The following is a 22,039-nucleotide window of genomic DNA, read 5'->3' as shown; positions in this document are numbered from 1 at the left end:
GAGTAAGGAAAGAAATCCTTCTTTTTAGGAACTCATTAAACAATATCTAAATTACTGCAGCATATTTTGAACCTATCTCCAACACACGACAGATGCTAATACATTAATTCAGTGTCAGGCCACCAAGGCAGTTGGAACTGGAGCATTTGCACCATGAGGAGAGGCTGAAGGAGCTTGGCTTTTTCAGCCTGAAGGAAGGATGGGTTTGGGGGCACCTAGGAGCAGTCTGACAGATTCTATGAGGAAGCTGTCAAGAGGACAAAGCTGGGCAATTCCCAAGGGTGCATTGCAGGAGCAGAGACTGCTGACAAGGGAGGGTCCAAGTGCATGTCAGGAAAAAATCTTTCAGCACGAGGATGGTCCAGTACAGAAGGCTGGAGTACAGAAGTACCAGGGAGGCTGTGCAGTCTCTGTCTTGGGAGGTTTTCAAGACCAAACCGGATAAAGCCCTGAGCAAGCTGATGTGATCTCATCTCTGCGCCTGGTTTAAGCAGATCAGTCAGACCAGATGGCCCCCTGAGGTCCCTTCCAACTGGAAAATTGTTCCATCGAGAGTTATTTTTCAGAGGCCAGTATATCCATAGGAAAAATGTTACACAAAGTCACATCCGCTGGCAAATGTTCATTTATTTTGTTTAGCTATAACTGCAATGTTTCACTGTTTGCAACTGTCAGCTTTCATTTATGAGATGCTATCACCAACAGCATAATGCTGCCTAGCAACTTATTCCAAGTAATGAAACGTTAAGTGGGGAGGAAGAGACAAAATAGGAAGAGTATTATTTATAAGCACATTTATTCCTAAATTGTTTTGCTTTACAAATTTTTTCTCATGAAACATCAGCTGACTGCTATCAAAAACTGCAAACACTAAAATTAGGCGCTTAAATTTACTGGTATTGCTAATGCTGGTAATACATGTAAGTAGTGCTGGCAGGACTGCATCTGTAATCCTGAGGCCAACTCCCTAACTGGCTTATTAGTTTTGGTTGCCAGCATCAAATAGATATAATTCAAAGGAACCTAATACAATTGATGCCATACACTTTCCTTCAGCTTTCTGGGGTATTTTGCTAAGGGCTTTGTCTTTTGAATCCTATCCCACATCTTTACCGTCTCCAGAAAGTTATAGGCTCACATTCCCCACCATACAGTTTCATTTAAACATAAATTTTCCACAAAATTAAAAAAAAAAAAAAATTGTTCAAGAAGATAAAATAGAGATTGGAACATGTCACCCTGACTTACAGAAACAATTTTCCAAGTATTTCTTAATCTGTTTATTTGAGGCATCTCTTTCATAGACTCATTTAGGCTGGAAAAGACCCCTAAGACCATCTACCCCAACAAGTGAAGACATTTTTATTAATTTATTTCACTGTGGAGCTCGAGACTGGGTTTTTACATGGCTCTTCAGCAATTTGAAAATTAACCAGACCACCCAGTGAAGCAGGGGCAAAGAAGTTTGCTAGCACTAAAAAACGCCCTAAGATATACAAATAGGGTTTCTTACCAAAATAAATAACCTATCCTAGCACTTGAAAAGCATAATGAAAAAATTGAAAAGCAAACCCCAAACCAACCAAGAAACAAAACAGTTGAAGCCCGAAGCCCCACGAAACCGCCGCAGCAAGTGGTGTCTCGGCCAGCGCTGCTGTCGGCAGAGCGCAGCGCGGCTCAGCCGAAGAACCGCCCGGCGGCTCCGGCCCGGGCCGGGACCACTCGTGTGTTTCGGGGCGCAGCGAGCACAGTTCCAGACCGCTGTGAGGGTGTTTTGCGAGACGGGACCGCGGTGGGGATCACCCCCGGCGGCGGAGCCGCTAAGCCACCTCTGTTCCCAGCCGGGCTCTTGAGCAAGGCGAGGGTCTGTTTGTTCCGAGGCGCCGGTGCGCGGTCGACACCGTCTCCTCCGCACCTGCTCCCTCCCCGCCCGCCCCCGCCGCCGTTGCCGAGAAACTGAACGCGGCCGGCGCCGGGCGGGCCCCGCCGCCCCGATCCATCGCGGGGAGGGCGGCGTGCGAGGCCGGCACGGCACCGCAGCGCCCGCACACCCGCGGGGGCCGCTCCCGACCGCGCCATGAAGGGAGATGCTGGCGGTAGGTCGGAGGCGGCGGGCGCTGCTCGCTCCCGGAGCGCGGTGGGGCCCCGCGCCTCCCCACCCCCCTCCACGGCCCCTCGGTGCCGGCGGCCGCCGCGACCCTGCCGGGAACGCCGGCGGCTGCCAGGGAAGGGACGGGCGCGGCCAGAGGCCCGCCTGGCGGCGCGGCGGGGGGAAGGGGCGGCGGCGCCCTCCGCATCGCCCGCCCCGGCCCTCCTTCCCCCGCGGTGGGAGGGGGCGCTCCGGGGGCCTTCCCCGCGGCCCGGGGCCCTCCGCAGCCTCGCCGCTGCGGCAGAGCGGGGCCGAGCGGCCAGCAGGCCTCTTCGGGGGGCACGCATTTAGTGGGGGGGTCGTGGATGGGGACGGGGGTGGCCGCGGAGCGCTCCCTCCCTAAGGGAGGTTTGGCTGGTTCGCAGGGGCTGCGGGCTTAGCGTGGTTGGAGGGAGCGATGTACCCAGGCCTGGACTACATCTATTTAACCTGCAGTGTCAGGGGTTCGTACATCGAACAGAGAGAGATGCTTAATATTTTTTTGTTACTGGTATCTATTTATTTTAGTATTCTAAGTAAAATCAGAGACATATTTCTAGAAACGATCGAGGTTTCTGATGGCCTTAATGTGCAAACGTGGCTTTTAAGTCAGCTATGGTTTGGTAAGGTAACTGTTTTTGCATCCAGGCAAATATTTACACCCAGAAAACACAAACTAAATGCTATTTGAGTCTTTTGTGTTTATCTTAAGCATCAATTGCCTGGTTCATTTTGTTGTTCCTTTTCATTTTCTTCTGCAGCAGCCCTATTCCACCTGCCCTTTGACTGATCTATAGAGAAATTACATATATTAACAATGAACTATGCTCTGCTGCTTGAATCACAAAGCTGAAGTTTCTTAACTTCGGGAATGGATTGAGAAACCACATTTCTTCAAGTTGGTCTAATTGGATCCTAGAAGTCTCTGGCTGTCTTCAAGTATATGCATATACCTTTGGAGACTTTTAGGAACAGTTGGGTTTATTTTCATTTGGTGGGTCATTGGCTTTTTTTTGTTTTGCTTTACCATCTGAGCTTGGTAACTTTCAAAACTGTAACAATTGGCATATAATTTGTGCTTTTGTCTTCTTGTTTGGTGCATTTGTTTTATTTTAATCTGAAATGTGGTCCATCACAGTTAATTGAGCTATACCACCTGGAAATATAACTTAAGCTGTTTTGACTTATTTCTAGCTCCAGGACACTGCTGGTGCCATGAGCACTATGTAGATGTGTATGGTATTCATCCAAACCTATCTTTGAGTCAAAGACTTTTTGTGTCTTAAACCTTCACAGTAGAAGGTGAATGCTATCACACTGTGTTGTAGGGACTATTGGGCTGCTGGACCTAGCCCTAGAAGACTTCTAAAGACAAGAATGTCTTCTTGAGGCATGAGTAGCTCATGATGAGATAGAACTGGTTTTGGCTTCTGGAGAGTTTGGTTTTCTCCCCACCTGCCTAGGTATTTAGGAGTTCAGTTTGTTACAAATAAGATTTGTGATGAGCTTATGAGTAAACCAGAGGTGTTGCATTCAAAAATATTTTTACCATGTTACTAATAGAATGCTTCCATGGTTGTATCTCTTGTAGGTTTTGAGCACAAAATCTTTTGGGGATAAAGAGTAAAGTCAGCCTAATGTGGGTGTTAGAGGTTGAACCATATTTTTTTCCTTTTCAACCTTTCTCTGTTCTCCCTTTCCTTACCTTCATAGCATCTTTTATTTCAGCTGAAGTTTCCTGGTTTGGTTAAATACTGCTGAACATCTTGCTTTGCAAAATACCAGTCCTTAACTACAGTTGGAAATTGTCTTGATTCTACTAGGTAACTTATTTTTCCTTTCTTTATTTTCTGTGATATTTTCATCTCTTATCACTTTTTTATTTCCCCTTTGTGGTGAGGACAATCAAGTAATGAAACAAGTTGCTCAAAAAAACCTCCTTTGCTGGAGGTTTTTAAGACCAGACTAGAGTAACCTGAGCAAACTGCAATAGCTTGGGCTGTCACCAGAGTTGATACTGCTTCAGCAGGAGGTACGATGGGAAACCTTCTGAGATCATAGAACCAAATAAGGGTTTGGGTTGTAAGGGACCTTAAAGGTCATCTCGTTCCAGCCCCGCTGCTGTGGGCAGGAACAACTTCCACTAGACAAGATTGCTCAAAGCCCTATCCAGCCTGGTCTTGAATACTGGCAGGGATGGGACATCCACAACTTCTCTGGAAAACTTGTTTTTGTGCCTCACCACCCTCACTGTAAAGAATTTCTTTCTCATATCTAAACTTACCCTCTTTTATCTTAAGGCCATTTGCCCTTGTCCTATTGCTATGTATACTTGTGAAAAGTCCCTCCCCGACGGACTCCCTTTAGGTACTGGAAAACTGCTCTGATGTCTCCCTGGAGCTTTCTCCAGGCTGAACAGCTCCAACTCTCTCAGCCTATCTTCAGAGGAGAGGTGCTCCAGCCCATATTTGTGGCCTCCTCTGGACTCATTTCAACAGGCCCTGGACCTGGGTCCCTGGAGAATCTAGGTGCAGTCTCACAAGAGCAGAGTTGAGGTCCTTCCAGCTTGAACTAGCTTATGATTCTATGAAAACGTTTTCCTTTTTTTTATTTTTTTTAATCTTCTCTCAAAAATAAAGCCTTTGTGTACAGTACATAAAGTACCAGAGGTTATGGTGCAACTTCTAGGAACTGCCCTGCAGCAAAGGCATGTCAATTAGTTTGTTTCAAAGGGAAGGTAAGAGGATAAAAAAAAAAAAAAAAAAAAAAGTCTTAGTTCTGTTTTCAGGACTTCGAAGTTTAAGGTATATAGGCATTAACTTTTTTGCTGGCAGTTTCTTAAAGGATAGAAAAGGAAGAATTTTTTAAGGAATGATGATCTAGAATATTTCAGTTTCTTTAATAATTATTTTAGCAAAAATTGTAACAAATCTAAAAGAACACGACCACCATTTATTTTAATTTTTATATATTTAAATGGTGAGAAGATGGATATACAAGGTTGTAGGCATACTAGCGTATAATTAATGATACAAAAAAATCTTAGAAACATTAAAATAATCACTTAAGCAGGCATGCTGCCATCCATCTGCCTACAGAGAAGCTCCTTTCCACCTGTGTATCATTCTGGGAAGGAATTCCTTCCTTTAAAACCTAGAAAAATTGATCCACAGTACTCTGAGCATGTTACTGAACGTGGGGTATTATAGAGTATGGGTTGCTCCCTGAATCCACTCAATCAATGACCTGTCACTGCCTATCCCCTTATGTTCATAAGGAGCAAAACACATTTTCCACCTGGACATGGGTTATGCTGCAAAAGAAAATTCCAGAACACTCTGGTTTAATCCAGCATGATTCCTACTAAGGACGTTGCTACATGTCTTTTTGTCAGCTTTGGACTCTGACATATATCAACTACATTGCAGTTGACACATCCTAGGTCAGAAAATGATGGGGAGCTGGCCCACAGTCCTAGTGAACTTTCAAAGTAAACCAGCTGTTAAACTGTGCAAATGTATTTGGGAAAGAAATACATCGCCATTGGTATTTTCGCTACATTAAAGAGTTAAAGTAAAAAGAACAATATTGTGTGATGGTAGCAGTAGACTGTATATCTGACTCACAAGAGATCTGCCTTTGTGTGCAATGATATATTTGATTCTGCTTGCTGGGTATTATTTTGACGACATCTGCGAGAAAAAATTTACATATAAGAAATAAATATTGTGAGAGCATTGTCCTTAGCCAACAATAATGGAAAACACAAGAAATACATTGAAAGCGAAAAGCTTAAGTCTGAACACCTGTCTGTTTTCAGACTAGATGTTATTACATAGGCAGCCTTAAGAAATTTTTTAACTTTTCACACTTTTGAACCTCAGTCCTGGTATTTTTGGTCTGAGATCCTGTTAATAAGTACAAGATATCAGTTGTTCTTTCCTACATGTGAATGATTTGAAAATATGAATGTAACTGATTTTTAGAATATTTCCTTTAGTGCATCTTCTTTGTGAGCGAACAACTTTGTTTTTAATAAATACTAAAGTTTGGTCAGTTATTAGCGGTGTATCATGCTTAAATAACAAAGAGATCTTTCAGAACTATCTTTCAGATATTTAATCAGATACAATAATGATACCACACAGAGAAAAGTACTGAAATAAGCTCTTACTTGAAATTAGTTATGAGTTAATAGCATCTGTGGTGGAATGTGCCGTGTGATCGTATCCACTGGAATACTGTCTTTACCCTTCTAAAATAGATATATCTATACTGTTATGTATGTAGCTTGCTCACTTAGATTTTTGCTATGTGAAAACAAATGCTGAAATACCATTTAATTGTACCCATACCCAAAATCAGGGATGGAAGAACCCGTGGATGCAGGGAGCAGGCAATAGAGAAGCAGTGTCAATTTGCAATAAAGAAAGGAGAAGTCTATTGATGAAAGAATGAGAACTTATTTTTTTTTTTCTATAACCATGTCATGCATACTGAAGTTAAGAGCAATCAGTTTCTTTAAGGTAGCCTGTACTTTGGGCTTTTTTAATGTATGGTATGGAAATGGGGTTTTGTCATCATGCTGTGTGTATGGGTGTTCACATCATCTTCCTGTCACCCATTTTAGCTCTCACATTTCTAACGATTGTCTTCAAGTGTATGTGCCACATTCTGTGTCCGTGCTCTGGGAGAAGTTGGAAGCAGAGTTGACATTTTCAAAGAAGAGAGAATTGAAGAGAATGCTTGTTGGTGGCCTGCCTTTAGAGGACATTCAGGCAGTGCTCACATGATCTCAGGTGACAAAATCAATAGGCAGTGAGAAAAAAGTATGTTGGAAGCCAGGCCTTCCAAGGATTTATCTGATTTTTGAATTCTCTCTCTGTAAGTTGTAGGTAGGAATATCTGCTTTGTTTTCCTGTTGATATTTCTGTGAAGTCATTTTTCAGCTGCCTTCTTTGTTAGCCAGAGCCTTTATAAGCATGTTTTCCTGACTTTGTGATAGAGATCTTTTGAGCAGATTATGCTATATACAGTGAGCTTGCTTTATAAGTGAGACTCAGATTTCTCAGCTTTTGATGCTGTGGAGGATCAGCTACTTTTTAAAATTTGTCTTTTGATTTTTTTAGGAACTGCTTATTTCCATCAGGAGTGTCTTGCACTTTGTGGGAATATTGCAAACTGGGTTATACCTTCTTCCTTTTTTTTTTCCGAAGTGCACAGTGGGTCTTATGTTCACCCCAACCATTGTCCTGGCATACTTTCATTTTAGCAGAAACTGCAAATTTAGTGGATGGGGGTGGTTTAGAAAGTGTAAAGGTTGCAGAACATGCCTGCAAGTTCAGAGATAGAAAGGAAGAGAACAAGACTGCCCTAATGGATCTAAGGGGCTCAGAGTGTGAGTAATTTTATGTTTAGTTTTATTCCTTTTAATTTGCCTTTTCTCCTAAAAATAGAGGAGTAATTTAAAAGACAGTATGTTGCTCCCTGAAAAGGTTGACATCTGCAATGTGAATTTTAATTGCTGCTATAAAGAAGGTACTGCAAAGAAATATGAAGTGGTTGTAGCCCCGAAACTCCATGATATTTTCCTATCTTAAGAACCCGTCTTTGCCCTGCACCCAGTATATCTTAAAAACATTGCAGCTAGAAATACATCCTTGGAAATGTATTAAGCCTTTCACATTAATAACAGGTTGTGATCAAAGAAAGACCTAATGACGTATGTCGGAATCAACGCAGGAACTGCAGGGGTGGATTTGTATCAGGGTTAGGGAGAGCTACATCCTCCCCATTGGCACAGCTTGGTGCGCTGCTCGCTGTGTGTCACATGCTGGAAGGAGTTCGTGCACAGCTCCTCTTCTCTTCATCCTTCAGCTGGTTCATCCCTGAAAAAACAAGTGCAGAAGGGATTAGTAGTCCAAGGGTTAAAATTCTTTACATACATGGCAGAATTCTGAAATTGCCGCACACAGAAAAAAACTAAAAGTAGTGAGAACAGCAAAAACAGTTGCATAAAAGCTTGAAAGCGACTATGCTTTAGTTTCAATAATCTTGCTAAAGACCATTTACAAAATATTGGTTTGTCATCTTTATTCTGAAATTTTGTGAGTATTTCTGGTCATTTCAAGTAGAGAAGTAAGCAAGCTGATTATTTTATTCCGTAACATTTCTTCCCTTCCATTTGGTTTTATATACATGGAGATTTGTTTATTCAAGGTTGCATCTCAAAAACAAGAATTCTAATTTTTTTAGTCACAACACTGATTAGCTGAGTTGGTCAGAGCATGGTGCTAGTAATGCCAAAGCTGTGTGTTTGATATCCATACGTGCCATTCACTTAAGAGTTGGACTTGATGATCCTTCTGGGTCTCTTCCAACTCAGAATATTCTGTGATTGCTGTGATTTAAGTATGTGAATTGAATCTATTATGGACATTTATTATGAACATCTAAAGTTCATGTTACTTTCTGTGCCTGAACCAATTAAAAATATCTTGAACAAACAAAGAGGCACTGGGTAAAAGGAGAAGTGTGAATTTTATTAGAAGGGTATGGCTGATCTTCCACATATCAAATATATAAATAAGCAATACTGAGAAAAGCATAAAAACAATATAGTTTTTCTAATAGACTGTTGATAATTATTTGCTTTTTTTACCCAAATGGACATAACTTGTTATTTAAACCATCATTTATTACAAAAAAAAAAAAAAAAAAAAAAAAAAATCAGTAACTGGCTAAACAAATACCAGTTTTTCATATCCTTAACCTTTCTCATAATTATTGATTGCACTTATTAATTCTCTGTTTACTGCTACATCTTTTCTTAAAAGCTTACTAAAGCACAGTAATAACTATTACCAGAAATAGTAAACATAAAATTATTATTTTGTCAAAACAACATACTTGTAAGAAACATTTAGTGTTTTTTTTCCTGTAAGGTTTTGAGATATTCAGGTCCCAAGGCATTGCAGTAACTTCTTACCACTATGCTAAATGTAGCCATTTGAAGGTTTCATGACCTCAAAAGGCACCCTAGCAGCTCTGAGACTTGAAGGATTTCTGGTTGTGCTTTGGTATAAATAGAGAAAAAAGGTCACTCCATTACACTGGGAAATAAATGGGGGAAAATGGGAAAAAAAGAATCTGAAAAGGAGGAAGTTACAAAACAGAAGTGGGAGCATGAAACTTGAATATGAACATGGAGAAAGCATGCAACCTCTCAATATTATTTCATTCTTCATTTGTTAGAGAAGGTTTATTAATATATAATATTAATTTTAAAGTATTCGCATGTTTTCAGTGACAGCTTACCAGTTTTACTTGTGCTAAGATTGCTGTGAATGACCATTTAAAATGAATACAGGTGTCAGAAGTTGTCCCTTATTTTGTGCCCTTAGATTCTTCCTGTTTGTTTTTAAAAATCATTTATTACATAATGTCAGCTCCTCCAGCTGGGAACGTTAGTATAAGACCTCAGCCCTGTTACTGTGTGGTTTGTACAAAGTCCAATGGTTCAGACTTGGTTTTACAGAGACAGGAACCAACCTCTTGAATCTGAAAGAGAAAACAGAGGAGGGGTAGACTTTGAGGGACTTGGAATAAGATTAAGGGTTTACATTTGCCATGACAGCTAAAAAGAAGATACAGACAAGGATGCAAGCATAGTGTTTTGACATAAAGCAGCAGCCCATGGGATTGAAAAGGCTAGCTGAGACCAAGCACACGGGCACTTCTGCGGTCCTGAGCCCACTGTTGCCTCTAGCTAATCGGGACCAATGTTTCCTGCGTTCATGTCAGAGAACATCATTGTGATACTTGTGGCTGTAGTTACCAGGGGCTGCAGTGACAGCACAAGGGAGAAACAGAGTTAAACTGGAAAAGGGCAAGATTTAGGTTGGACACAAGGAAGAAATTCTTTAAAATTAAAAGTGGTAAGACATATGAACAGGCTGTTCAGAGAAGTTGTGATAGCCCTGTCATTGAAAAGTGGACAGGGCTTTCAGCAACCTTATCTAGTGAAAGATGTCCCTGCCCATGACATGGAAGTTGGGTTAGATTATCTTTAAAGGTTTCTTCAAACTCAAACCATTCTGTGATTCTATCTTATGCTAGTTTTGACAAACCTTTGGTTGTTAGAGGGCAATGTCGCCTGCAAACACTTGGTTGAAAGTAAAGGTCCAGAACAAGGTCCCAAGAACTTGCTTTCTTCCTCCCCAACTTTGCTGGAAAAAAAAAAAAAATCTCTAAGGGGTTGTAATTAATGAACAATAGAATTGTATTTCATGGACAGACAGCTACTTCTCAGGAGAATATATCTTCCTCAACTGTTTTAATTTCTTTAGACACTGGGGTTCATGAACTGTCTGTGGGAAAGTCAATACTAAGGTCTAACTCAACCTTGCTGCTGTCCCCTAGTTGTGGCTCACATGGCTGAGCATACAGAAAGCTCAGTCAGTGCCACCCATGCAGGAATGTCCCGACGCAGCCTGACCTTGTGGAAACAACACGTTTTCCTCAGTCCTTCCATGTGCCAACACATGCCTCACAGACAGCCAGCTGGCTGGCTGTTGGATAGATAATTGTTAACATCAAAAAAAGTATTAGAAAAATACATGTTGATAGTAGTATATAGCAAAAAGGCTCTTCTGATTTCGGTAAATAACTTTAGCATCTATTGGCTGCTTAACATTGTCTGTTTGCCTTTGGCATGTTGGGATTTATCTTAGCCTAGTGTAATAAATGGAAATGTCACCATTTAATTAAATAGCTCCAGGTGAAATCTGTCCAATGATTATTCTGTGTTGAAGTTCACAGCAATAGCATTCTTTGCATATTAGAACAAATTTTTTGTCAGTGTTGCTAAATTTCTGGTAATTGTGTTGCATACCTTTGTGCAATTTTTTTGTAAACTAACAAGTGTCATGTCAGTGATTTATATTTAATAAAATCAATATCCTATTAATCAGTAAGTACAAAAGAAGTGCACATGAAAACAAAATGCTTTAGGTTATTTATAAAACAGTTCAAAATGCATTGTAAAATTTCTCAAGTGAATTAATGTTTTCTGTCTTTATCTTTCAAGGAGGTTTCATGATTATAGATAAGAGAACTTAAGTTCAGGATGCTAAAAAGGAAACAGAGTTCAAGGGTGGAAGCCCAGCCAGTTACGGATTTTGGACCTGATGAATCTTTGTCAGACAATGCAGATATTCTATGGATTAACAAACCAGTAGGTATCTTTTTATGTAATTACTAATTTTAAATAACTTGAATTGTTGAAACATGTCTTCAACAAAAATTCTGAATTAGATGTTAGTCAGAAACAAGTTTTGAGCTATAGTTGCTTGTGTACCAGTTAATTTTTTGAAAAACATCAAAGACTAAATAAAATTGTTTCTTTTGGCTGTTCCAAAATTATGGGATTGATGAATCAGTATTTTCCAACCAGTTCATCTGATTGATTCTTTTAAAACAGCCATCCTTTCAAGGTCTCTGGTTCCTAATCTGTTCGTTGAAATTACAAGTTCATAAAATGAGCTTTTGAAAAGGATTTTAAAAGGAGGATTTTGTTGCTGAAGTGGTAGCCATCAATAAGCACTTTTGATTTTCAAATCTGTCCTTCAAACCATTTTTGAATATAAAAGTGTTGTTATTTTCATTGTTTATTTTGAAGTACGGATCTCATTTTTCTCATACCATTTAACCTAAAACCTGCCTTGAGAAAAAGAGAGGTGTAAAAGTGTCTGGCAACTTGAAACTGGGGAAAATTTCATTAGGAGTGGAGTTATTAATAGCCTGTACAGTATTAAGAAAATGTCTTTAAATGTAAATATAGTTACTATGATAGAATTATTTGCTCAGGAGTGAGCATGGATTCAGGATTCCAATACCGTGAATGATTTCTAGTTTTGCAAAGAAGACATTTTCACATTTCTCTTGGTGTATAATTTTTTACTTTTTGAAAGCGGGAGGTAAAATATTCTGAAATAATACCTGTTCTTAGCATTGCAATCATTTAAGGAAAAAAATCATCTCATTTGTAGTAGGGATGCCAGTTCCCCTCAGCTTTGCTGCTCAGTTTTAACACCTAAAACTATTTAGCATGAATTAATATATGGGTGTTGTCTGTCTGTTATTTAAGTAGAATGTTTGTATTGGTTGCTGTAATAAATTCAAAATGTCATTGCAGAAATATATGATGGGTATTTACCTACATTTCTCATCACACAATGCATGAGGTTTTCATGGAATAATTTTTTCTTCTCGTGCTGATGGACTAGGTGAATATTGCTTAGTGTTTTAGTACTGGCATTTTACTGTGTCAGAGAACAAGTTTTTTATAAGCCATACTTTAATACTCATGTTAATTGTATCAGTTGAAACAAAGTTCAAAACAAAGTGGATGTTAACAGGATGGTGGAGATCATTCATAAGGTGCCTTCTGCTTCCAAATTATTAATCTGAGCTCAGAGAATGCAAATGATAGAACTATTCAATTCATGACAGATATCGTTGCATTTAAGTGAGTGAACAGTGAGTATTAAATTAGATGGCTGTTCTTGAATCTTTTGGATATCAAAACATCTGAGGTTTACGGTAAATGAGTGTAGAATTTTTCTGCAGATGAAAAATTTTGATAAATATGCTTCAGGTTTTCTTGTTTAAAGATTTTTTTTCTTCTGAAGTATCTTTTCCTTTTTGTTGCAATTTAACATAGGTAAGGTACGGCCTTACCAACTATGATTCATTATACTTGCCTGACTTCAAGGTGTTTCAATCATATTTTGATTTAAAAGGAAAAAATCCAACCATAAATCTCTATATTGATGCATTCTGCTTTTCAGTTACACCTCCCTCTCTGACTGGCAATGAGGAGTGGGACTGAGTCCTAATTAGTAATAAAAATGAACTGGTGTCCTATAGCAACAAAACTTGATTGGAACAAAAATGAATCCTGAAAGAAGTAGCTATCTCTGACATGGTCTCTTTTATATTTATCATTTTTATATTTATTATTTTCATAATCAGAAGGATGTTTTTAATCCTGTGACTCTGATTTAAAAATACTTTCTGCTTGAGTGTTGAGCTAAATTTTTCCACAAATATTTTATTTAATCCATCCTCCCAGCTTCAGCTAATTCTGACTATTGTCTACCCATAAATATGATGGGTTTTCATTTGAAAAGAAATTGAATTGCAAGTGCCACAAAGTAGAAATTATAGAATCCTTGTTCTAAGTTTCATGGCTCTTAATTTGTATTTTCTTATACAACCTCACTAACTAACTAATAAAAGTATATACATGTCTATATATGTATAAGTAATTTAGGAGTGCTTATTTTTGGTTGAAGACCTTTAATATGTGGATTGTGATGTAAAAGGACACAGACATGTATTTTCAAAAGACTGCCAGGATAAGTTATGAAAGTTAAATATTTGAGGTTTTTTTGAACATCAAAGCAATCTTGTAATTTCTCATGTTTAGGTTTTGTTTTTGTTTTTTTTTTACTTTTTTCCAGTGGGTACACTCTTTACTACGAATTTGTGCCATCATCAGTGTTATTTCTGTGTGTATGAACACTCCAAAAACCTTCGAGCATTATCCGCCTCTCCAGTATGTGACATTTGCTCTTGATACTCTGTTGATGTTTCTTTACACTGCAGAGATGATAGCAAAAATGCATATCCGTGGGATAGTTAAGGTAAGCATTTGAACGGTATTCTCTGTATGCTCCCAGTGATCTGAATGTATGCTAATGACATTTGGTATTTGTTTTTTAAAATGCCATCTCTTCTTGCTATGATTATTTTTAACTACAGGCAACACCATGGTGTATAAACTGAAAAGATAGATGGATAAAGATGTAGCTTTACTGCATATTTATTCCCTCAAAATATAATACAAGCATTCATAATAAAGGTTTCCTATTAAGAAAACAGATAGTTTCATTTTATTAGTATAAAGAAATAAAATAAAAATAAGCTACATACACAATAGCATTAAACATCTGTTGGTCCATTTATGGATTTAGAATTTTGATTTCCATTTCATATGGCTGGGTGTGTTGTTGTATGGCTGTTTTACTTAAATAAGAACATGAGTCACTGTGAGCTAGTGGAGAAAGTAATCTTACTTTGAATATTTTTTACCTTGATACAGTCCATGTTGGTAAACAAAATAGTTATGATACGTCTGATGTTGTTGCAGGGCTAATTTGTGTAAGTGGATTGGAGGCTGCAAAATTGCAGAATATTTTAGTAATCATTATTTGGTACCATTATTTTATTGATTGTTTCTAGCCTTCCACAAAACATACACATTTGGCTTTCATGTATAAAATCCATTTGCAGACCTTACTGACAATGCAATTATGGCACTGCTGCACATAATAGATAATGTGTGTTATGTTATCCTTGCTTTTAACTCCTTAAATGTCTGGTGACTCCAGAGACATCTGTACGTAAGATCTTAATTTTTTCTAAGTTTACAGATAGCAAACTCAGAAAAACTGAGGTATTGTGTCATCATACTTAGTGAATATTAAGTATTAAAATGTAATTGTCATTAATATTAATATTTAAAAAGTTACAGAAATAAGATGATTCTGAGAAAATTGTCATGGGCTGTGTAAAGCCAGAGTAATCCTTTGTGAAGTGCTGTTTCTTGCTGCTACCTGAGCTCTCTTGTTCAGGATTATGCATGGGGAATTAGTGACCATCGTGAACGTTTGAACAGTGTGGGAATAAAAAGTTACTATTACAACCAGTACAACCTTTGCAGAGAAAAGGAAATGTAGATATTAATGCAGAGAGAGAGGGGTGCCCAACAGAGTGACTTTTGTACGAGGCTTGATTTCTGAGCTTTTGAGTATGCAAATACCAACTTCACTCACAGTCAACAGCTAGGGGCCATGAAAGATATGCTGCTGCATAGCCTATTGTCTTTACTGGGTTGTCTAAATTTGTGGGTTTGTGAGAAAAGAATGTTAAGGATTGCTGTTGTCCTTATGGACAATAAGGGCAGCTTATTTCAGCTTGCCAGAAATTACTTGGGAGCATCATATAGCTGGTATAACCTGGAATCCTGGATGACAACATTGTGGAACAGGTCCTAAGGGAGATGACTCAGAAAGATGCTCTCCTTGATCTACACTGTTGTCAGCAAAATCAATCTCATGAATGAAGTGGAGATCAACAGCTGTCTTGCCAAGAGTTTGAAACTTCTGTTAACAGGAGGAAAAATGACAGCAAAACCTCAGGTCTGGACATGAGAAGAGTAGACTTCAGGATGTTCAGAAAATTACTATGTGAGGTCCCCTGGGAAAATGGTTTTTGCAGATGCTGAAGTCCATCAGTTCTGGTCACTTTTTAAACATCATTTCCTAATGGAACAGGACCAGGCAATTCCCAAATGTCCGAAGTAAAGCAGACGAGGCAGAAAGCCAGCTTGGCTGAACAAAGTCTTCTCTTGGAAATAAAGCGAAAAAAGAAAGATGTGTGACCAGTGGGTGCAAGGTCAGGTGACATGGGAAGATGTGAAGATGCTGCTTGTTACTGTAGGGAGAAAATTTATGGGCCAAAGATCAGCTGGAGTTAAACCTGCCAGAACTATGGGGGACAGTTTTTTTCAAGTATATTAATGGCAATAGGAAGTGTAAGAATAACATTAACCCTTAACAGGATGAGAAGGATCACCTCACAAACAGGGACATGGACAAAGCAGAGGCGTTTAACACATTCTTTGCCTCTGTGTTCAACATGGATGATGGACCAAGGGGATCTCAGCCTCTGAGCTGGAGACCATGACTGTGAGAATGGAGAATGATCATCTCCCAGTTGTCCCTGAAAATGTTCATGATCTGCTGCTCCAGCTGTATCCCTACAAATCTATAGAGCTTGATGGGATATGTTAAAGAATCCTCAAAGAGCTGCTGATGTCATCATAAAACCTCTCACAATTATTTTTGAGTGGTCTTGGGAATCTGGAGATGTCCCAGCTGACTGGAAGCTGGCAAATGTTGTCTTGATTTTCAACAAGGGCAAAAAGGGGCATCCCAGAAACTACAGGCCTTACAGACTCACTTGAGTGTCTGTTGTTGTGGAGAAGACCAGAGGTATTGAAAAACACCTGAAAGACAATGTCAGCACGGCTTTTTAAGGGGGAGGTCCTGCTTATCAAATCTTATTTCCTTCTATGAAAAGGTAACCCACCTAGCTGATCAAGGGCAGCCAGTGGATGTAATCTTTTTGGATTTCAGTAAAGCTTTCAATACTATCTCTCACAGGATTAATCTGGACAAAATGTCCAGCACACAACTGGACAAACAGATCATGTGATGGGTGACATCTGGCTCATGAGTCAGACACAAATGGTTACAGTGAATGGGGTGATGTCAGACAGGTGACCTGTGACTAGTGGGGTTCCACAGGGCTCCTCAGCTCTGTGCTCTTCAACATCTTCATTAATGAGTTGGATACAGGACTGGAAGGGATACTGAGCAGGTTCACAGACACTACAGAACTGGGAGGAGCTGTTATCTCCCTTGAGGGCAGGGAGGACCTGCAGAGAGGCCTCAACTAAATCGGGAGCTGGGCAATCAAAATCCATATGAAATTCAGCAAGGGAAAGTGCTGGATTCTGTACCTGGGTTGGGCCAGCCCTGGATGTACAGTACAGACTGGGGAATGAGATGCTGGAAAGCAGTGCCATGGAAAGGGACCTGGGCGTCCTGGTCCACAGAAAGCTGAATATGAGTCAGCATTTTTATTCGTCATTTTTGAGTGCTACATTATAAGAAAGATACTAAACTAACAGAGAGTGTCCAAAGGAGTACAGCAAACACAATGAAGGCCCTGGAGGGGAAGATGAGGAGTGGCTGAGGGCACTTGGTGTGTTCAGCCCAGAGAAGAGGAGACAGAGTGGAGACCTCACTGCAGTCTACAACTTCTTCATAAGGGGAAGAGGAGGGGCAGACATTGATCTCTTCTCTCTGGTAACTAGTGACAGACCTGGGGGAATGGCCTGAAGTTGTGTCAGGGGTGACTTAGGTTGGATATTATCACCCAGAGGGTGTTTGAGCACTGGAACAGGCTCCCCAGAGAAGTGGTCACTAGCACCAGCCTGACAGAGTTCAACAGGAATGTGAACAATGTTCTCAGACACATGGTGTGACTCTTGGGGCTGTCCTGTACAGGACTGGGAATTGGATTCAATGATCCTTATGGTTCACTTCCAACTCAGCTGATTCTGTGGTTGACTAGACTAGACTAGAATAGTTTGAAGGGACCATTGGAAGGGAGCTACAATCTAGTCCAACTGCCTGACCAATTTGGGGCTGACCAAAACTTGAAGTATTTTGCTAAGTGCCCTGTCCAAATGTCTCTTAAGCACAGGGTTTGGGCATCAACCATCACTCTAGGGAGTCTGTTACAGTATTTAACCACCTTTTTTATGAAATGCTTCCTAATTACCAGTCTGAACCTTCCATGACACAGCTTTGAACCATTCCCAGTCATCCTATCACAAGATACCAGGGAAGTCAGCGCCTCATTCTCCACTCCCCCCCTTCAGGAACCTGTAGAGAGCAGGGTTATGTTCTCTGAACTAGACTGACCTAGAGTCCTTAGCTGCTCTGCACAGGATGAACTTGTCTCTGATTGTTGTATGATGAGCTTGGCTTTGAAGCATGTTTGATGAGTCTGGGTACACAGAATTAATAGCTGTCTGGAGTTGGTCCCATTGCCTCAATTCATGTTACAAATGTATAAATAACAACACAGATAATTTCTTTTGCACACTGACATTTTGCTTGTCATTTATTAGATAAAAATACAGTAAAACAGGTATTACCACTGTTACACAAAGAGAGTTTAAGTTGAAAATGCCTGCATTTATTGTTATTTTTATAATTGAGGATTTGCTTAAAACCTAGTGTCTTGTAGCATTCATCAGTAAATATAATTACACTGAAATGAAGTGCCTTCTTTGGTACCATTTGGGGAACTGTAGAATAACTTAGATGTAAGGGACCTCCAGAGGTCATCATATCTGGCCTGCTGCCCAAAGCAGGTCCAGTTAGATAATGTTGACATTGGCTTGGGCTGTCGAGATAAATCTCGGACTCCTTCAAGGATGAAGATTTCACAAGCTCTTTAAAGAGCTTATTCAAATACTTGACCAACCTTATGCAAAAAATATTTCTGGTAATGCTTAATCAAAAATTTCCATTTTTATTTCAATGCTGTTCAGTGAATAATATCTTTTAGTGAATTATTTGACTTATTCTTTGGATTATTGTTTCTATGGAAAATATTAGTTTAATATTATAAATTTTCCAAGAGCATTTATCCATGGACTGCCAAAGATAGTGGCAAATGAAGTAAATAAGGCACTGTTTAGAAACTTGTTAGCATTAATTAAAAATGTTTTTATATGAAACATCTTTATATAAGGCAATTTTTTACTGCAATGTTCTAATTTAAATGACTTCAAGTCTTTTAGTGAGCATAGTATCAATGAATGCATTGCCATGTGGTTCTACTGAACTTTACCATGAATCAGTATTTTTATAAATACTTGAGGAATTCAAATGCTAAAAAAATTTTGAACTACAATTAATGCAAAATTACAGTCCAGTGAGAAACCTAATTTATAGAGAAGGTAGGCACCATCCACTTTAGTCCTAATTAATTACAATATAAGTACAGCTGAGCTAGGAAGATTTTGAAAATGTCTAATTAACACCTTCTGAGGACAAACAAAAAATACACTTTCTTTGGGTTCTAGGGTGTTTTGGAAAAGTAGTTTCTGAAACTGCTAGCCTTTTGTCTGTAGAAAGCTTCCCCTTTCCCTGTGTAAACAAAAGAAACCAATACCTCCATCCAAAAGTTTTCTTATCCCAGAAGGAAAGTTAAAGTGAAATCTTGCAGTGGTATTTTGTCTTTTATTACTCGTGTTTCCTTCTGGGTTATTGTTGCTGTGCTAGTAAAATCTATCCAAACTTTGGGCTGCCCATGCAGTTGCTTTCACATGTCATGAACAAGTGAGCTAATGCTATTAATACATCTGTCTTTACTTTGAAACTTGTATCTGAAAAATTAAATTCAGGCTGTAATTTCTTACTGATTAAAATATTGTTAAAAACATTCTAGGACAGTCTGGCTAATGTCTGTCTACATTGTAAAAAATACATGCACAAGCGGTAAAAATTTGCAGTGATTTGTGGAGTTTTATATGAGATAGAGACAGAATTAGAGCAAGTCAGTTTGTTTCTTAGGACATGTTCTTATGCTTGCATTCTAAACAATAATCTTATATATTGAAGATTTTAAAAAAAACATTTTATATTGATGAATGATGGCTTGGGATAGTAGATGTAATAAAAAATGTAATAGTGCATAGTTAAAGCTTACTGAATTAGATTTGACATTGGTATTTTCATGATCTTTTCAGTTCAGAATTCCACTTCCTTCAATTGATCCCATATTTGTTCTCAGGTTCTTTAGTTCCCAGAATGTAAACAGGGTTCAATGACTCTTTGGTTCTGATTCCTGTCATGTTTCATGCTCCTTGGTCAGAAGGAGATTTGCAAGAATCAGTTGCATTAAGGAAGTATTGTCTGTCAAATGAAAGCAGATCAATCTCTTTCATTTTATCAATAAAATTTAAAGTGCTTTCCAAATTACATGCAGTTTATGTCTAGTGCACAACTTAGTGATTGATTGACAGGCTTCTGAGAGCACCATAAAGGAACTCCTCTTTGGGTCTGTCAAAATAGTTCATGAGTCAACCTGGAACTTAAATGACAAGTCTTACGGTTCCTCAGAATCAAAGCTCACATATGTCACTTAAGAGCACGACTGTATGTGCTTGACACAAGTCTGTTTTCTGATTCAAGGAAACTTTCCAAAATTATGGCCTCCTTGAAAAAGGAGCTAGGGTGGAATTGAAGAAGTGAAGGATAACTCTCAAGCCTAAAACAGATGTGCTGCTAGATGGTCATCGGACTTAAAGAAATAGGGCATCCTAACCTGTGACAGAAGGTCTTTATTTCTTTTAATCAGTAGAATGAAAAAAATACCTTATGCTTTCTAGTAATGCATCTTCTGAAGCTCATCTCACATGGGTATGACCGAGGTAAGGATACCTTACTTTAATAGTATCTTTTACCTTTATTAGAAGTATTTATTTTCACCGTGTGTATGAGGAGACAGAAATATTCCAGGTAAATTGCTTATTTTTGACACAGTTGCACTGGTGGCATAATGTATAATAAAATAATCAAAAAGGAAAGTGTGCCAAAAATTATAACAAAAAGAAACCAAGTAACAGTTATCTCAGATGATAATTCGGTCTTTAGGGAATGAAAGATGGTGCATATCATTTCATTGCATAGACACTTTAGACAATAACATACATTGTTAGGGTATATGAAATTTTCTTCATTAGAGTGCATCCTCCTTGCAGTTTCTAATCACTGTCATGATGGTATGAGAAAACCTACACTGAAATCATGTTGTGAAAAGGAGGCATGGTTTATTCTACGCCTCCATTAAGAGAGTTACATTGTAAAAAAAGAGGCTGGAGTTCATTCTCCTGTCTGTTAAGAAAACCTCTTTGACACTTAATGCTGAAAATGCAAATGCTTTTTTATACAACACAAGCACTACACTGAATTTAATAGAAATATCTTTTTTTTTTACTGTGCAGTTGTGACACATGTCAGCTAACAAAGGATATTGCAAAACGTAATATGTAATGGTCCTTAACATTTTCCCCATTGTTAAATCAATTACATTTACAGCAAAACTTTTGTACTTACTGAAGTAGTTGTGAGTGGATTTGTCAGTCTTATTTCAGTAGTGCTGCATGCTCTTGACTGACTTCAGAACTCCTGCAAGGCACGGAAGTGAATGGTTACACAATTAGCTTTCTGCATTCTTGGTGAATTTAGACAGGAACTGGAACTAAGCTTCTTCTACTACCAAAACAGTCACAAATAGATGGGAGCAGTTTAGCTTGCTTCTGTCTAGTACTAAAGACAGCAAATTACTTAGTTAACTGAAATCAGTGGCTTCCAGCATGTAGGGTGTTTCCAGGCAGCATTTGTGCTGTTCAGAGAAAACATTTTCCTCATAATTTCCTCATTATTTTTCTGATAGGTGTTTTGGTTGCTGTAGTTGCTGTCTGTCTTCTCAAGAGGAGAAAATTAAGGATGAAGCTTGCAAAAAATAGATTTTTTGACTTTAAATAGGAGAAGAAAAATATTATTAATCAGCACTAACTTGAGGGACTGCAATGGTCTGCGATAAGTTGTTTGTGTCTAAAGTAGGCTCTTTCAAAGGATAATTTCTGTTGTTTTGTTTTTTTTTTTTTCCATTGATAGAAAGGAAAGCTTAAAGTACACAGGCTAACACGTCACCTGTAGGTATCTCCCAGTCAGCAATTTCTCTAACTCATATATTTACTGTCAGTGGACAGGTAGGGTATGCACACAATGTGATGCTAAATTCTCTTTTAACACTTGTGGCGTTAACTGAGTTATGCTTGAATGAATTTCTTCCATAATCATCCTAATTTATAAGTTTGTCTTGACTTATCCATTACAGAACTGATGGTTACTGCACTTGATCACAAGTTTCTCTTTTGAGTTCTTTTCAGTAGTTTTAATATTAATTAACATGCCATTTTTATCAAACAAGAATGGAGAAATTACAGAATTAGTTTAATCTTTCTCATAAGTGATGGAAATAATAGAATTATGGTGAAACACTGTCAACTGGCTCACCAGCTTTTGGTAACTTTGTCAAGGGTGTTTCTGTTGCATTACAGACTGAAAATAGAAAATTGAAATTTTAAAATTAATTTTACTCCATTACTTTTGAAGTGCTGTATACCCATAGTTT

General features: G+C 38.7%; 1 protein-coding gene across 10 annotated transcripts in view; it reads left to right on the top strand.

Moving 5' to 3' along the window:
- The first annotated feature begins 1,956 nt into the window (after positions 1 to 1,956).
- The window catches only part of NALCN (sodium leak channel, non-selective), a 228,977-nt gene continuing 208,894 nt past the window's right edge, over positions 1,957 to 22,039 (top strand). For 2 of the 10 annotated variants that reach the window (XM_030276727.4, XM_030276696.4), the window contains exons 1-4: positions 1,957 to 2,096; positions 3,857 to 3,951; positions 11,217 to 11,363; positions 13,654 to 13,836. In XM_030276727.4, coding sequence (XP_030132587.1) covers positions 11,256 to 11,363; positions 13,654 to 13,836 — 291 coding nt within the window. In that variant the 5' untranslated portion in view covers positions 1,957 to 2,096; positions 3,857 to 3,951; positions 11,217 to 11,255. Of the gene's footprint in view, positions 2,097 to 2,984; positions 3,123 to 3,812; positions 3,952 to 6,811; positions 6,928 to 11,216; positions 11,364 to 13,653; positions 13,837 to 22,039 lie in introns of those variants that run through there. The other 8 variants (XM_030276717.4, XM_030276687.4, XM_030276731.4 and 5 more) reach the window with 6 other exon arrangements.

The sequence above is a fragment of the Taeniopygia guttata genome, chromosome 1, assembly GCF_048771995.1.
Source record: "Taeniopygia guttata chromosome 1, bTaeGut7.mat, whole genome shotgun sequence".
NCBI classification, from domain to species: domain Eukaryota; kingdom Metazoa; phylum Chordata; class Aves; order Passeriformes; family Estrildidae; genus Taeniopygia; species Taeniopygia guttata.
This window is presented reverse-complemented; position numbering and strand designations above follow the sequence as displayed.